Raw genomic sequence first — 11474 nt, 5'->3', positions numbered from 1 at the left:
TTATATGTTTTAACTCGTTTTAGATAGGTTTTACATACATTTATTAATCTTGTAGGTTTTGGGTGAAAGAAAGAAGAAAACCGGGACTTTTCGAGCATTTTACGAGCCTTTTTACGCATACAAGTTCAAGACAAAGCTCAAGGCCCGACCCGTATGCATCATGGAGGCCCAAGACCATATTATATTATAACATACAAAAAAATAAAAAACCCTAGGCCAGCAGGAGGCTGCGATCGCAGGAACAGCAGCAAGGGGAAGGAGAAAAATCTTTTTTCGGCTTAGGGTTGGAGCTTGTGGCGGCTAGGGAAGGAAGAAGACACAAGAACCAAGCCTCGGGATTGAATCCCCATCGTTTTTGACAGCAAGAGCAGCCCCGGAAACATCCATATCCTTTCATCTTTTTTCATTGTTCATACACTTTGATTTTCTTGTTTAATTGTTGATTTATTTTGCAATTGATTGAGAGATTGAATTGTTATTGATTATTGTTGATCATTGGATGATTGTTAAGATGTTTGGTATGGGATTAATGATGTGTTTATTAATTGTTTGCTGCTGTCCAAAAATGATTCTCGGCTAAACTTGTTAGTTCTACCTAGGAATGATGATTCTTGTTAGTGTTTGATAGGTTTTATGGATTGTTTGATTGATAGACTTAATTTGTTGATGTAAAGTTTGATTTAGACATGAAATAGGTTGGGTTTAGTGGTTGGAAATTTTAGTGATTCATTGCATAAACCCCGTGTGTTGATTGATTAGTTTTGTATTGATTGATTGGTGCATTGTTTGATTCTAGACTTTGTGTTTAGGGTTTGTTTGCGGTAGGTACCACCGTAGAGTTTTGTTGCATGATTTATTGGATTAAGTACAGCGGTTAGACACCTTCTTTGAGACCGAGAGGTGATAAGAAGTAGGGTCGTCTCATTACCTTTGCATGCTAGAATAAGAATTGCGCGAGAGCGAGTTCGTTTCTTGTCAGGTTTAGGTGTTTTGAGCGACTAGTTGATCTATTTTGGTTTAAGTTGAATTGTTCCTCTATCCTTGGTTGTGTAGTATTCATTGCCATTAGGTTCGAGTGTTGGTGAGACCGAGAGGTGATCCTTCATTAGAACACGTTAGCAGTTATTTCCCGGTTTGGTCGTTTTAGGCGATTTTGAGTAGTTTAGGCTTGTTGAGTGAGACCGAGAGGTAATCCAGTGAGCCCGAGCGATCCTTAGTCGTGTCATCTTTAGGGACCGGTGTCTTGAAGTCATTCAATCCATTAGCTTGTTAGGCCTACAATTTGATTCAGACATAGGTAGACGTTTTTCTCCATCCTAAGTTAACACAGTTAGTTTTCCGTTAAGTTTTCTATTTTAGGTAACTTTTGTTAGTTAGTCCAGTTAAGTAAGTAAAAATCAAAAATCAATAAAATATTATTCTAAGGTAGGTCTTGTCTAGGGTTAGAAATCGCTAGCGTCTTACGTGTCCACGTGTTCGATACTCGGACTTCCTAAGTCTATACTACTTGCGATCGGTACACTTGCCGGTTGTGTGTGGTTTTAGGATTTTCGTAAAGCTTAGTTGTGAGGGTCATATTTATAGGGTTATTAGACACACATCAGGAATAATCTTGCAACTTCGCGTATCGCGAAGTTGTCACGCGAAGATGCAATTTTTCATATTTAATTATTTTCTTTTCTTAACTGCCTCGTGATGCGTGCACTTCATATCTCTCACTTCTCGATCTTCATTTCAAGCCCGTAAATATCCTTATTAAGCTCCATAGCTTCCAAGTTCCTGAAAACACATAAACATACTTGAAGTACCAATGTTCATTCGATTATTTAATTAAAACTAACTAATTAATATGTAAAATAAACTAACTTTTACCCAACCATCAGTATCGTATAAACAACGTTGGAAAAATTCAAGCGTTAAAATCCAAAAAAATAAATTCGTCAATTATTAACATATAAAAAGTAACATATAAAAGTAAAAATATTTAAGATGAATTATGATTTTCTAATCAAAGTAGGAAAAATGTGGACCGGGTTTTTTGCTTATCTATTGGGCTAGAAAAATGGGCTTAATAGAGTAGTGACTAGTATGAGAACAGGGCAGGCCCGTTATCCATATAAAAGGCATTAATCTTTATTCAAGCATACTCGTTTAACTACTATACTCGTTTAACTACTGTATACCTCATTTCTATAACGGTTTTAAATTTCATGTACTACTTAAGAGAAATGATGGAGCATAGCCTACTAATTTTAATTATTAAAAAAACACATATTGTACTTTTTTTATTAACAGGCTTTATCGTTCTTGTCTTAAACGTATGCACAATTGACACAATTTACTTTTCAACTAATCTCGTTTATTACTTCGGCTTCGTTAAAATTATGTGTAACTAAAACTGATTTTTTATTGCCAAAATTGTAGGGGTATATGTTACTGCTTTTCTGTTCGCAAACAAATTTAATGATTCCTTCAATGACTACAGTATGTTATTAACAAATAACTCGTTAAAACCTTTGTGATTATTACATTTAAATTCACACGTGATCTCCAGTATTAATCATTTTTTTATCATAGTTAAGTGCCACCATTTGCCAACAATTGGTAATTAATTTAGTTTATAACAGTAGATTATTTAAAACCATGATTTAATCCAAAATCCGAAGTCTATTTCAATTTCTTTTGCATATATTAATTAAACTTTCTTCACACATTTACACCAAAATACCAAATGCATAATATGCATTGCATATAATCACATCATAATTTTTATATAAGTTAATATACAAGTCTTCAACACTCTTTACTGAAGATTTGGAACCTTTGGCTCAAAATCCAATAACAAACATTTAAAAGTGTTTGGTACGATTCGGTTTGATTCATTTTTGAAACAAGGCATAACCGAAACCAACCCGCAATAACATATATTTACATTAAAAATCCCACAAATAGCAAAGCTATTAGCAGGGGTTTGGAAACCAAAACCAAACTGCAATTTCTAGACGGTGATTATCAATTTGGATTCCGGTCTCAGTTTCCCACCCAAATTTAACTTGATCAAAGTTGATGCCTTGCCAATAACTACTCAAATGAGGTATTTCAACAAACTTTTCAAACTGATCATTCCAATTTCAAGATCCATCAACATTAGACATTTAATTCACTGAACATCTGACTTCTCTCTCTCTCTCTACTGAACATCAACGGTAACCCCGCCATCACCGTCCGGAGCACCCACCCTCCGTCTCCGTTCCCACCCCTGCCGGCTGGCAACTCCGCTCCACTGGTAATGCTGGTAAGCTACCTCTCCATCTCTCCATCTTCTCTCTCTCTCTCTCACCTCCATCCTTCTACCCCCTCTCTACAAAACTACCACTTGCCACCACCACTTGCCGGCCGGCGGAAACCACCAAACCCCCTCTTCCGCTTTCCCCTATGAAACATTTCCGTTCCGTTTCGCCGGTCCTGCCAAAAGAAACATTTCGGTAAACGTCCAATCGCCGAAACCACCATAACCTTTCTTTCCGGGTAGGTTGAACCACACGAACCACAACCCCCCCCCCCCCCCACTGGTCAAGGAGCTGTGCTTTGGGGAGTAGTCTCAAGTGGGAACAAACCTAACCTTTTCCAGCAACCACGGTTTTTTTCCGACAACTCCGATGGCTTTCGGTTTCCGACGAACCAGGTGCACTCTCTCTGGTTTCATAACACCCAAATAATAATAATAATAATAATAATAATAATATTTATACCAATAAGAATAATAATTATATTGTTGTTGTTGTTATAGTGGTATGTAGATTTTTCTATAAGCATATTATTATTTTTGCTAATATTATTCTTATTATTATTGTTGTTGTTGTTGTTGTTATTATTAATATTTGTGTGATTTTAAATTATCCCGTGACTAGTTGCAACCATAGACCTCAGAAGTTATAATTTTTCCTTGAGATCGTGTCCAAGGACGAGAGGTTCAACCAAGAGAAAAGAAATGGGGCATAGTTTGCGAATTGCCTCTTGGAATGTAGGTACTCTTAATAGTAAATTGTTGGAGGTAGTAGATGCACTTAAAAGGCGTAGAGTACAGATAGCGTGTCTTCAAGAGACTAGGTGGAAGGGACAAAGAGGGGATGAGTGCAATGGGTATAAGTTATTGTATTCGGGATCGGATGGAGCAAAAAATGGGGTAGGATTTCTAGTGGATTTGGAAGTACATAAAAATGTGGTGGAGGTGATTAGATACAACGATAGAATTATGGTGTTAAGATTAGTTTTAGGTGAGGAGGTAGTGGCGGTGGTCTGCGCGTGCACACCACAATTTGGATTGGGGGACCGGGAGAAGAGTGAATTTTGGGATTGTTTAGACATATTAGTGAGGGCCATACCTAGAGAAGAGAAAATTTTTATAGGAGGTGATTTTAATGGCCACATTGGTAAGGAGAGTGATGGCTTCCAGTCGGTTCATGGGGGATTTGGCTTTGGGGTTAGAAATGACTCTGGTAGGGATCTACTAGAATTTTTGGTGGCCCATGACTTGAGCATTATAAACTCGTTCTTTAGGAAGAGAGACTCTCATTTGGTAACTTTCAGTAGCGGGGGACATCACACACAAATCGACTACCTCTTAACAAGACAGGAAGATTGAAGATGGTGGCAGGACTATAAGGTTATACCACGGGAGACGGCAGCGGCTCAACACCACTTACTGGTGGCAAATATAACTTTTAGACAAAAACTAGTTGTAGGGGAGAGGAAACCTATACCTAGAATCCGATGGGGGAATTTAAAGGGTGTAAAAATTGAAGAGTTCAAAGATAAGTTCGTTTCAGTAACACCGAATCATCTAGGGGATGATGCAAACCAGATGTAGGAAGCTATGGCGACTACCATTACTCAAGTAGCGAAAGTGACCTTAGGGGTTACGACTGGTAGGTCAAGCGGGCATAAGGAGTCCTGGTGGTGGAGTGAGGAGGTGCAGACTAAAATAAGGGATAAGCAAGAATGTTTTAGAGATCTCCTGAGGTGCACAGAGGAGGAAGAGAGACCACGATTGAGGGAGAGATACAAAAAGGCCAAAAGGGAGGCAAAGAAGGCGGTAACGGAAGCAAAGAACACGGCCTATAAAAGAATGTATGAAAGTTTAGAAATAAAGGAGGGGGAACATGCTATGTTTAAGATTGCCAAAGCCAGGGAGCGTAAGAGACATGACCTAGGAATGGTGAAATTTATAAAAGGAGAGGATGGACGAGTTCTACACAAGGATACCGACATTAAGTTGAGATGGCAAACCTATTTCCACAATCTGTTCAACGGAGAGAGAACTTATCAACAACGAAACATCAACAACACTACTCAAGGGATACAACAGAATAATTGTTACTGTCGAAGTATCACACAGGGTGAAGTGAGCACAGCTCTTAGGAAGATGGGAAGGTCTAAGGCAGTGGGTATAGACAATGTACCGATTGAGGCGTGGAAATGTTTGGGAGATGAAGAAGTCCAGTGGCTAACTACTCTGTTCAACCTTATCTTCAAATCAAGAAAAATGCCAGATCAGTGGAGAAGTAGTTTCATAGTGCCAATATACAAGAACAAAGGAGACGCCCAATGTTGTGGGAACTATAGAGGGATTAAGTTGCTAAGTCATACTATGAAATTATGGAAAAGAGTAATCAAGACAAGAATTAGAAGAGAAACCCAAGTTACGGTAAACCAATTTGGCTTTATGCCCTGGAGATAAACTACAGAAGCAATCCACATCTTAAGGAGATTGATGGAAAAGTATAGGGAGAAGAAGCGGGATCTACATATAATCTTCATTGATCTTGAAAAGGCATATGATAATGTGCCTCGTAGACTGATCTGGGATAGTTTAGAAAGTAGAAGGGTCCATGGGAGGTACATAGACATAATCAGAGATATGTATGATCAGACAAAAACTACTGTGAGGGCGCCTGTAGGGGATACTGATTTCTTCCCTGTGGAAGTAGGACTCCACCAAAGGTCAGCGTTGAGCCCTTTTCTATTTGCGATCGTCATGGATGAGTTGTCAAAGTCGATTCAAGAGACGGTCCCATGGTGTATGCTTTTTGCAGATGACATTGTGTTAGTTGCTGAAACTAAACATAGCCTCAATGCAAGGTTAGAAGAATGGTGTGTAGCGCTAGAGGACAAAGGACTAAGGATTAGTCGCTCGAAGACCGAATATCTACATTGTGATTTCAGTGGGGCTGGAGCCGGAGACGTCAGGGACTCTCAGATCACCATTGGAGGTGAAGTGGTTCCCCAAGCTACTAAGTTCAAATATCTAGGATCCTTTGTACAAAGTAATGGGGAGATGGATAGTGACGTAACACACCGCATTCAAGCGGGTTGGTGTAGGTGGAGAGCAGCTACGGGGATTTTGTGTGATAGGAGGTTCCCAACTAAACTAAAAGGGATATTTTATAGGATTGCTGTTAGACCGGCTTTATTATATGGAACAGATTGTTGGGTCGTCAAGAAAACACAAGCACATAAGATGAATGTGGCGGAGATGAGGATGCTGAGGTGGATGTGTGGGCACACAAGGTTGGACAGAATAAGAAATGAGGTTTTTAGGGAACGACTAGGAATTGCTAGTATATGTGAAAAAATAAAGGAGGGGAGATTGAGATGGTATGGACATGTGAAGAGAAGATAAGTAACATCACCGGTTAGGGCAGTGGAAACCATTAATGTAGAAGGAAGGAGTAGAGGCTGACCCAAATTGACTTAGGAGGAGCGGATTAAGCAGGATTTACTAGAGTTACACCTCTCTGAGGACATGGTCCATGATAGGTGTTCATGAAGACGTATGATTAAGGTTAAGGACTTTTAGAGAATATCATATTTGTATCTTAGTTTAGCTTTACACTCTTATACATTTTAGGCAGATTTTGCCTGTATTTGTTTTTTGTTGGTATATCTATTGGGATTCTATGATCTCACATGTGCTGGTATTTGATTGTGACACTGTATCATTGTAAGTTTTGTTACTGGTACATGTGTGCTTATATAGTACATGCTTTGGAGCTAAGGGTCTTTTTGGGAAGCAGCCTCTCTATCCTTATAGATAGAGGCAAGGTATGCCTACATCACACCCTCCTCAGACCCTACCAATAGCTTTTGCTATTTGTGGAATTTACTGGGTACGTTTGTTGTTAATTTTTCAAAGTGCTTTCATGTAAAATGTGGGAACTTCATTTAACAAGATTTTAAAAATTGTCTTGTGGTATAGAAGTAAAACAAGTCAAGATATCTCAACAGAAAACACTTAACATGCACTTACTGACTTCATCATGATCTTATAAAAAACAATAAAGCTATCCAACTACAATGCCTGTATCCTGCTTTTTTGGCGGTCGCCATTTTCGGTCAAACACACCTCTCTCCACCACATTATCGGTTTTCAACTTGTTATCAATGAGTTCCAACAACTCTTGTAAGCCAACTCTAGTGATACCCGATGTTTTAACATGCGGGTTAAACTCATGTCGAGATTCCAAATCACTTTTAACTTCACCCGAGAGGGTAGAGGCGTCTTTTGGTTGTTCCTCAAATGCCTTCCATCCTACAAATGATGCAGTGGCATCATCCCACTTCACCTCATCTCCCTTTAAAAGCCAACCATCCAAGTCTTCTTCTTCCATTACAACTGTCTGATCGTTGTAAAGATCGATCTGAAGAAAAAAAAATTACAAAATAACATTATGTGAATATGCAAGATTATGGGGGTGGAAGGGTAAAGTTGACTTTTGAGTTTTAACACCTTGTTCCCGACTTCAATCATGTTCTCAAGCTTCTCGTTAGACACGCCAATTTGTTGGAGAACTTCCAACACGGACTCTCGTTGTTCGTCGCGGTTAGGTGCACTCGAGTCTAATACATGCTGCATCAAGTATTAAAATTGTAAATATTCAACTAATTACTGTTGGGGCCCGCGACATTTTCTATGACAGACTCACAAAAACAAAACACAAAATATATTATATAGATATAAATTTAGCGCATCAAATAAAAGTTAAATATATAATAGATTCGTTTTGGCTCGCAAGCCAACTCAGGCTCAATAAGTGAAGCTTGGGCCTGGGCTCGTTTATGAAACAGGCTTATAGTTAGACTTGAGCTCGAGCTTGTATAAGCCCGGCTCGATTCGAGCTTTTAGCAAACTGATCTCTAGTAGCTCATGACTGACTTGGCTCATTTAGACTCTAAAAAGAATTTCTTACCACAAGAAGATCAGCTTCAACAACTTCCTCCAATGTAGCATGAAACGCTTCGACTAACTGTAACATTATTAGTCAAATAATAATAAAAGAGAACAGCTACGATTTAACTTTATTAAAAACAAAAAAAAATCTGAATTACCTGCACAGGTAAGTCTGATATAAACCCAACAGTGTCACTAAGAAGCACCTTCTTCCTATAACAAGTATAAATTACTCATTATCTAAAAACATAAATCTAAACTAAAATCTATATTTACCCTGACGGGAGAATAACATGTCGCACTTTTGTATCAACCGTTGCGAACATCCTGTATTTCATGTTAAACAACATGGACAAAAACATAGTTACACATAAAAAAAAATAAAGGTAAAAACATTAATAATAAAAAAAAACCATCATACCGATTATCACAAAAGAGATTGTTGTCTGAAAGTGCACCAACTAATGTAGATTTCCCCTAGAAAAATGCATGTTAACATATTTTAATTGGTGAATTTGTTAAGACAGACTATATTAATGTAGTTGTGAAACACACATACCGCGTTTGTGTAACCAACAATCGCAACTGTCGGCATTTGCTGACCCTGTGTACCTCCATACCTTTTGCGTGAAGCGCGTTGGAGTGCTCTGGTTCGACGTACGTCTTGTATTTCCAACAATAATTGATTTTTCCGTTCTATGATTCTAAAATTACATTTCCATTATTAATTTGTTACATTAATAATTAAAAACTATAATAATAGCACGGTAATCTATTAGGGATTGAAACCTTCTTCGTTGGAGTTGAAGTTCAGTTTCTCCAGCCCCACTAATGAACCCGCGTCCACCACTACCTCTCCTGTCAATTTATTTCAACTATTTTAAGTTTAAATAAATCGTTTGGCATTATTAATTTGAAAAAGTATTATGCATTATATGATTATATGTACCCTTTGGCGCTAACAACTTCGGCTTCACTGGCTGCACCGAATGTTAAACGCCCGCCACTACCGCGTACGCGAATCAATCTGGTTCTTTTGTACATAAGTGCAGCTAACTCGGCCTTTAAGGTTAAATAATAAAAACTAATAATCTTTAAAAATATCATTAAGGAGAATGTTTGATGAATATTAAATCGTAAACCTGTAGCTTTGCTTCTTTTGTTTGAGCGTGAGCATGAAATATCTCGATGATTAGACCAACACGATCTAGAACGGCTTTCCCCCATGCACGCTGACATCATATTATAACAATTTAGCAAAAAAATTTCATTTAACTAATTCATATAATGAAGAGATTAAAATGGTATTTGATATGGTTGTTAACTGGTTGTGTTCTAGGTTGACGAGTCAAACCTCAAAATTTGGCATGAACTAAAGCACGAAACGGTCCCAAAAATCATGGCTGGCATGTGAACCCAAGCACAACATGCTTATTCGCAGGTGCCATGAACATGGCCCGCCCTACCCAGTTTTCTTTTTTGTATATTGATACTTTACGACATATAGAACAATTACGTTTAAACTATAAAACCTTATTATGATCCAACTCAGATCACAACTCTTTCTTGATTATTAATAAACATGCAGACTAAAACCCTACACAAAAACCAACTCCTAATATCTAGCAGTTCATATAGCCTCAGAAACATGCAATTAAATCAAATTAACTTAACCGATAAACATACTAAATAAAATACTAATAAACTTGGCTCTTTTAAGTTTATTTGTTTCTAAATTTAAAGGGGCTTTAATCTCGGTTGTGAATAAAAACCAAAGTGCTAGTGATTACAATTACATATGCAGGGTATTAATAACTCGGGCTGCAAGAGACACCGTTATAACTTGTCCTTTGAATTTAGCAAGTAACTAATGTAAAAGAAATGGCAGCATGATTTACCTCTAAGTTTCTCTGTTGAATTCCAGTTAGGATCCCGTTCACAAATACAGCATCTACTCCACCACCCTGTCAAAGAAATGCTGCATTTATTCAAAGGTTTATAATTGTGTTAATATGACAGACACTTTACTTGTGAATCTTGGGCATTTAAATGGCATTTAATAATATCCACAGTCCCTGGTCCAAAGTAAGTATCTGCATCACCAAAATCAACAGCTCAATTCATATGTCCACATTTGACCTTCAAAATTCACAACCAACATAAACAAACAATTGCAACAAGTGAATTCGGTCGGTATTGGGTTACGACACTAGAACTAAACCAAACCGTAAAATTAACATACTGCCGAACCTGCCCGAGTGATTCGATAAGCCGGGTTCTGCACAACAACGTGTGGAGGGGATTCTTGGGTAGCGTAAAACCCATCTCGTTGCTGTTGAAGCGAATTGGCGAGATTAAGAGCTTCATCGAGCTTTACTTTCAATACGTTGTCGGGTCGAAAACGAGGTTGCACGACGAATAACCTTGGAGCGTCTGGTTGGTCGTGTTTGCGTCGTGATTGTGAAAGCCAAGGGTTGATTGTGATTGATTTCTGTGTGATGAGTCTTCTACTGATTGAAGCCCTAAACATTTCAATTCAATTCAATTCAATTCAATTGGATCAATCAAGAGGATTGGAACACAACAGAGTACAAGGCTTTTATCAACAGTTTGATTTTTTATTTTTATTTGTGTGTTTTTGTAAAATTCTATTCCATACCCGAAACTCTATCGTTATGGTTAACCCCCATAACCAAGCCAACTTTGCACACCCCTGGTTTATAGACTCGGTGTTAACTAAAGTTGCATCTGTGTGAAAGTTTTATTAGAACAAAATAAAATATATATATATATATATTATTTGGTGTTGCGATTCGTAATCAAACCAAATTTAATAAATGTAGGCAATGCCATACTAATAATAATAATAATAATAATTCCTAAGGTCATCGTGTTTATAAGAATCATCTTGTCAATTTTTAGGTGTTGAGAGAATCTTTAAGAGATCCACTTGATTCACATAAGAAAAGAACACTTGACATCATGGATGTCTCTTTAACATTAAGAACACAGTGCGATTAACCTCTTGGTTTGTCTTAGATTTATTGTCCAAACCATGATAATCGCTAGCAAACTTCAATAACTAGATCAAGTGTAGAGAACATGTTTTGAACCAAGGACCGACAAAGTTGGTTGTGGAACAAAGCTCTTATAATACTTGTTGGTTCAATTGTACTTGCTCATCAGTTTGAACATTTTATTGTTAATGACAGCAGAAGTTTTCAACACGAGTAATTAAGGGTAT

The 11474-nt window shown here is 37.7% G+C and overlaps 2 protein-coding genes across 2 annotated transcripts; one reads left to right on the top strand and one right to left on the bottom strand.

Moving 5' to 3' along the window:
* The first annotated feature begins 4876 nt into the window (after positions 1-4876).
* LOC143585706 (uncharacterized) lies at positions 4877-5740 on the top strand. The gene has a single exon (XM_077067432.1). It carries the CDS (start codon positions 4877-4879, stop codon positions 5738-5740), a length of 864 nt encoding a protein of 287 aa, XP_076923547.1.
* A 1603-nt stretch (positions 5741-7343) lies between these two features.
* On the bottom strand, positions 7344-10760 carry LOC143585704 (GTP-binding protein At3g49725, chloroplastic-like). Its single transcript, XM_077067431.1, has 13 exons — positions 10481-10760; positions 10259-10323; positions 10129-10194; positions 9373-9462; positions 9180-9292; positions 9020-9088; positions 8790-8934; positions 8652-8707; positions 8507-8557; positions 8389-8443; positions 8250-8306; positions 7790-7909; positions 7344-7700 (listed from the first exon to the last, which is right to left on the bottom strand). The coding sequence occupies exons 1-13, from the start codon at positions 10758-10760 to the stop codon at positions 7344-7346; spliced, it is 1524 nt and encodes a 507-aa protein (XP_076923546.1).
* Between the last annotated feature and the right edge of the window lie 714 nt (positions 10761-11474).

Source organism: Bidens hawaiensis, unplaced genomic scaffold (assembly GCF_021521415.1).
Source record: "Bidens hawaiensis isolate Kalapana, Puna unplaced genomic scaffold, B.hawaiensis_p1.1 tig00034149_1, whole genome shotgun sequence".
Taxonomy (NCBI): Eukaryota; Viridiplantae; Streptophyta; class Magnoliopsida; order Asterales; family Asteraceae; genus Bidens; species Bidens hawaiensis.
The sequence above is the reverse complement of the archived record's forward strand: the minus strand, read 5'-3'. Positions and strand labels throughout refer to the sequence as shown.

Coding starts and splice junctions, on each gene's coding strand:
- LOC143585706 (XM_077067432.1), top strand. CDS start 4,877: ATGGCGACTACCATTACTCAAGTAGCGAAAGTGACCTTAGGGGTTACG.
- LOC143585704 (XM_077067431.1), bottom strand. CDS start 10,760: ATGTTTAGGGCTTCAATCAGTAGAAGACTCATCACACAGAAATCAATC. Junction 9,089..9,179: donor GAAGTTGTTAGCGCCAAAGG/GTACATATAATC, acceptor ATAAATTGACAG/GAGAGGTAGTGGTGGACGCG. Junction 8,708..8,789: donor TTGTTGGTTACACAAACGCG/GTATGTGTGTTT, acceptor GCATTTTTCTAG/GGGAAATCTACATTAGTTGG.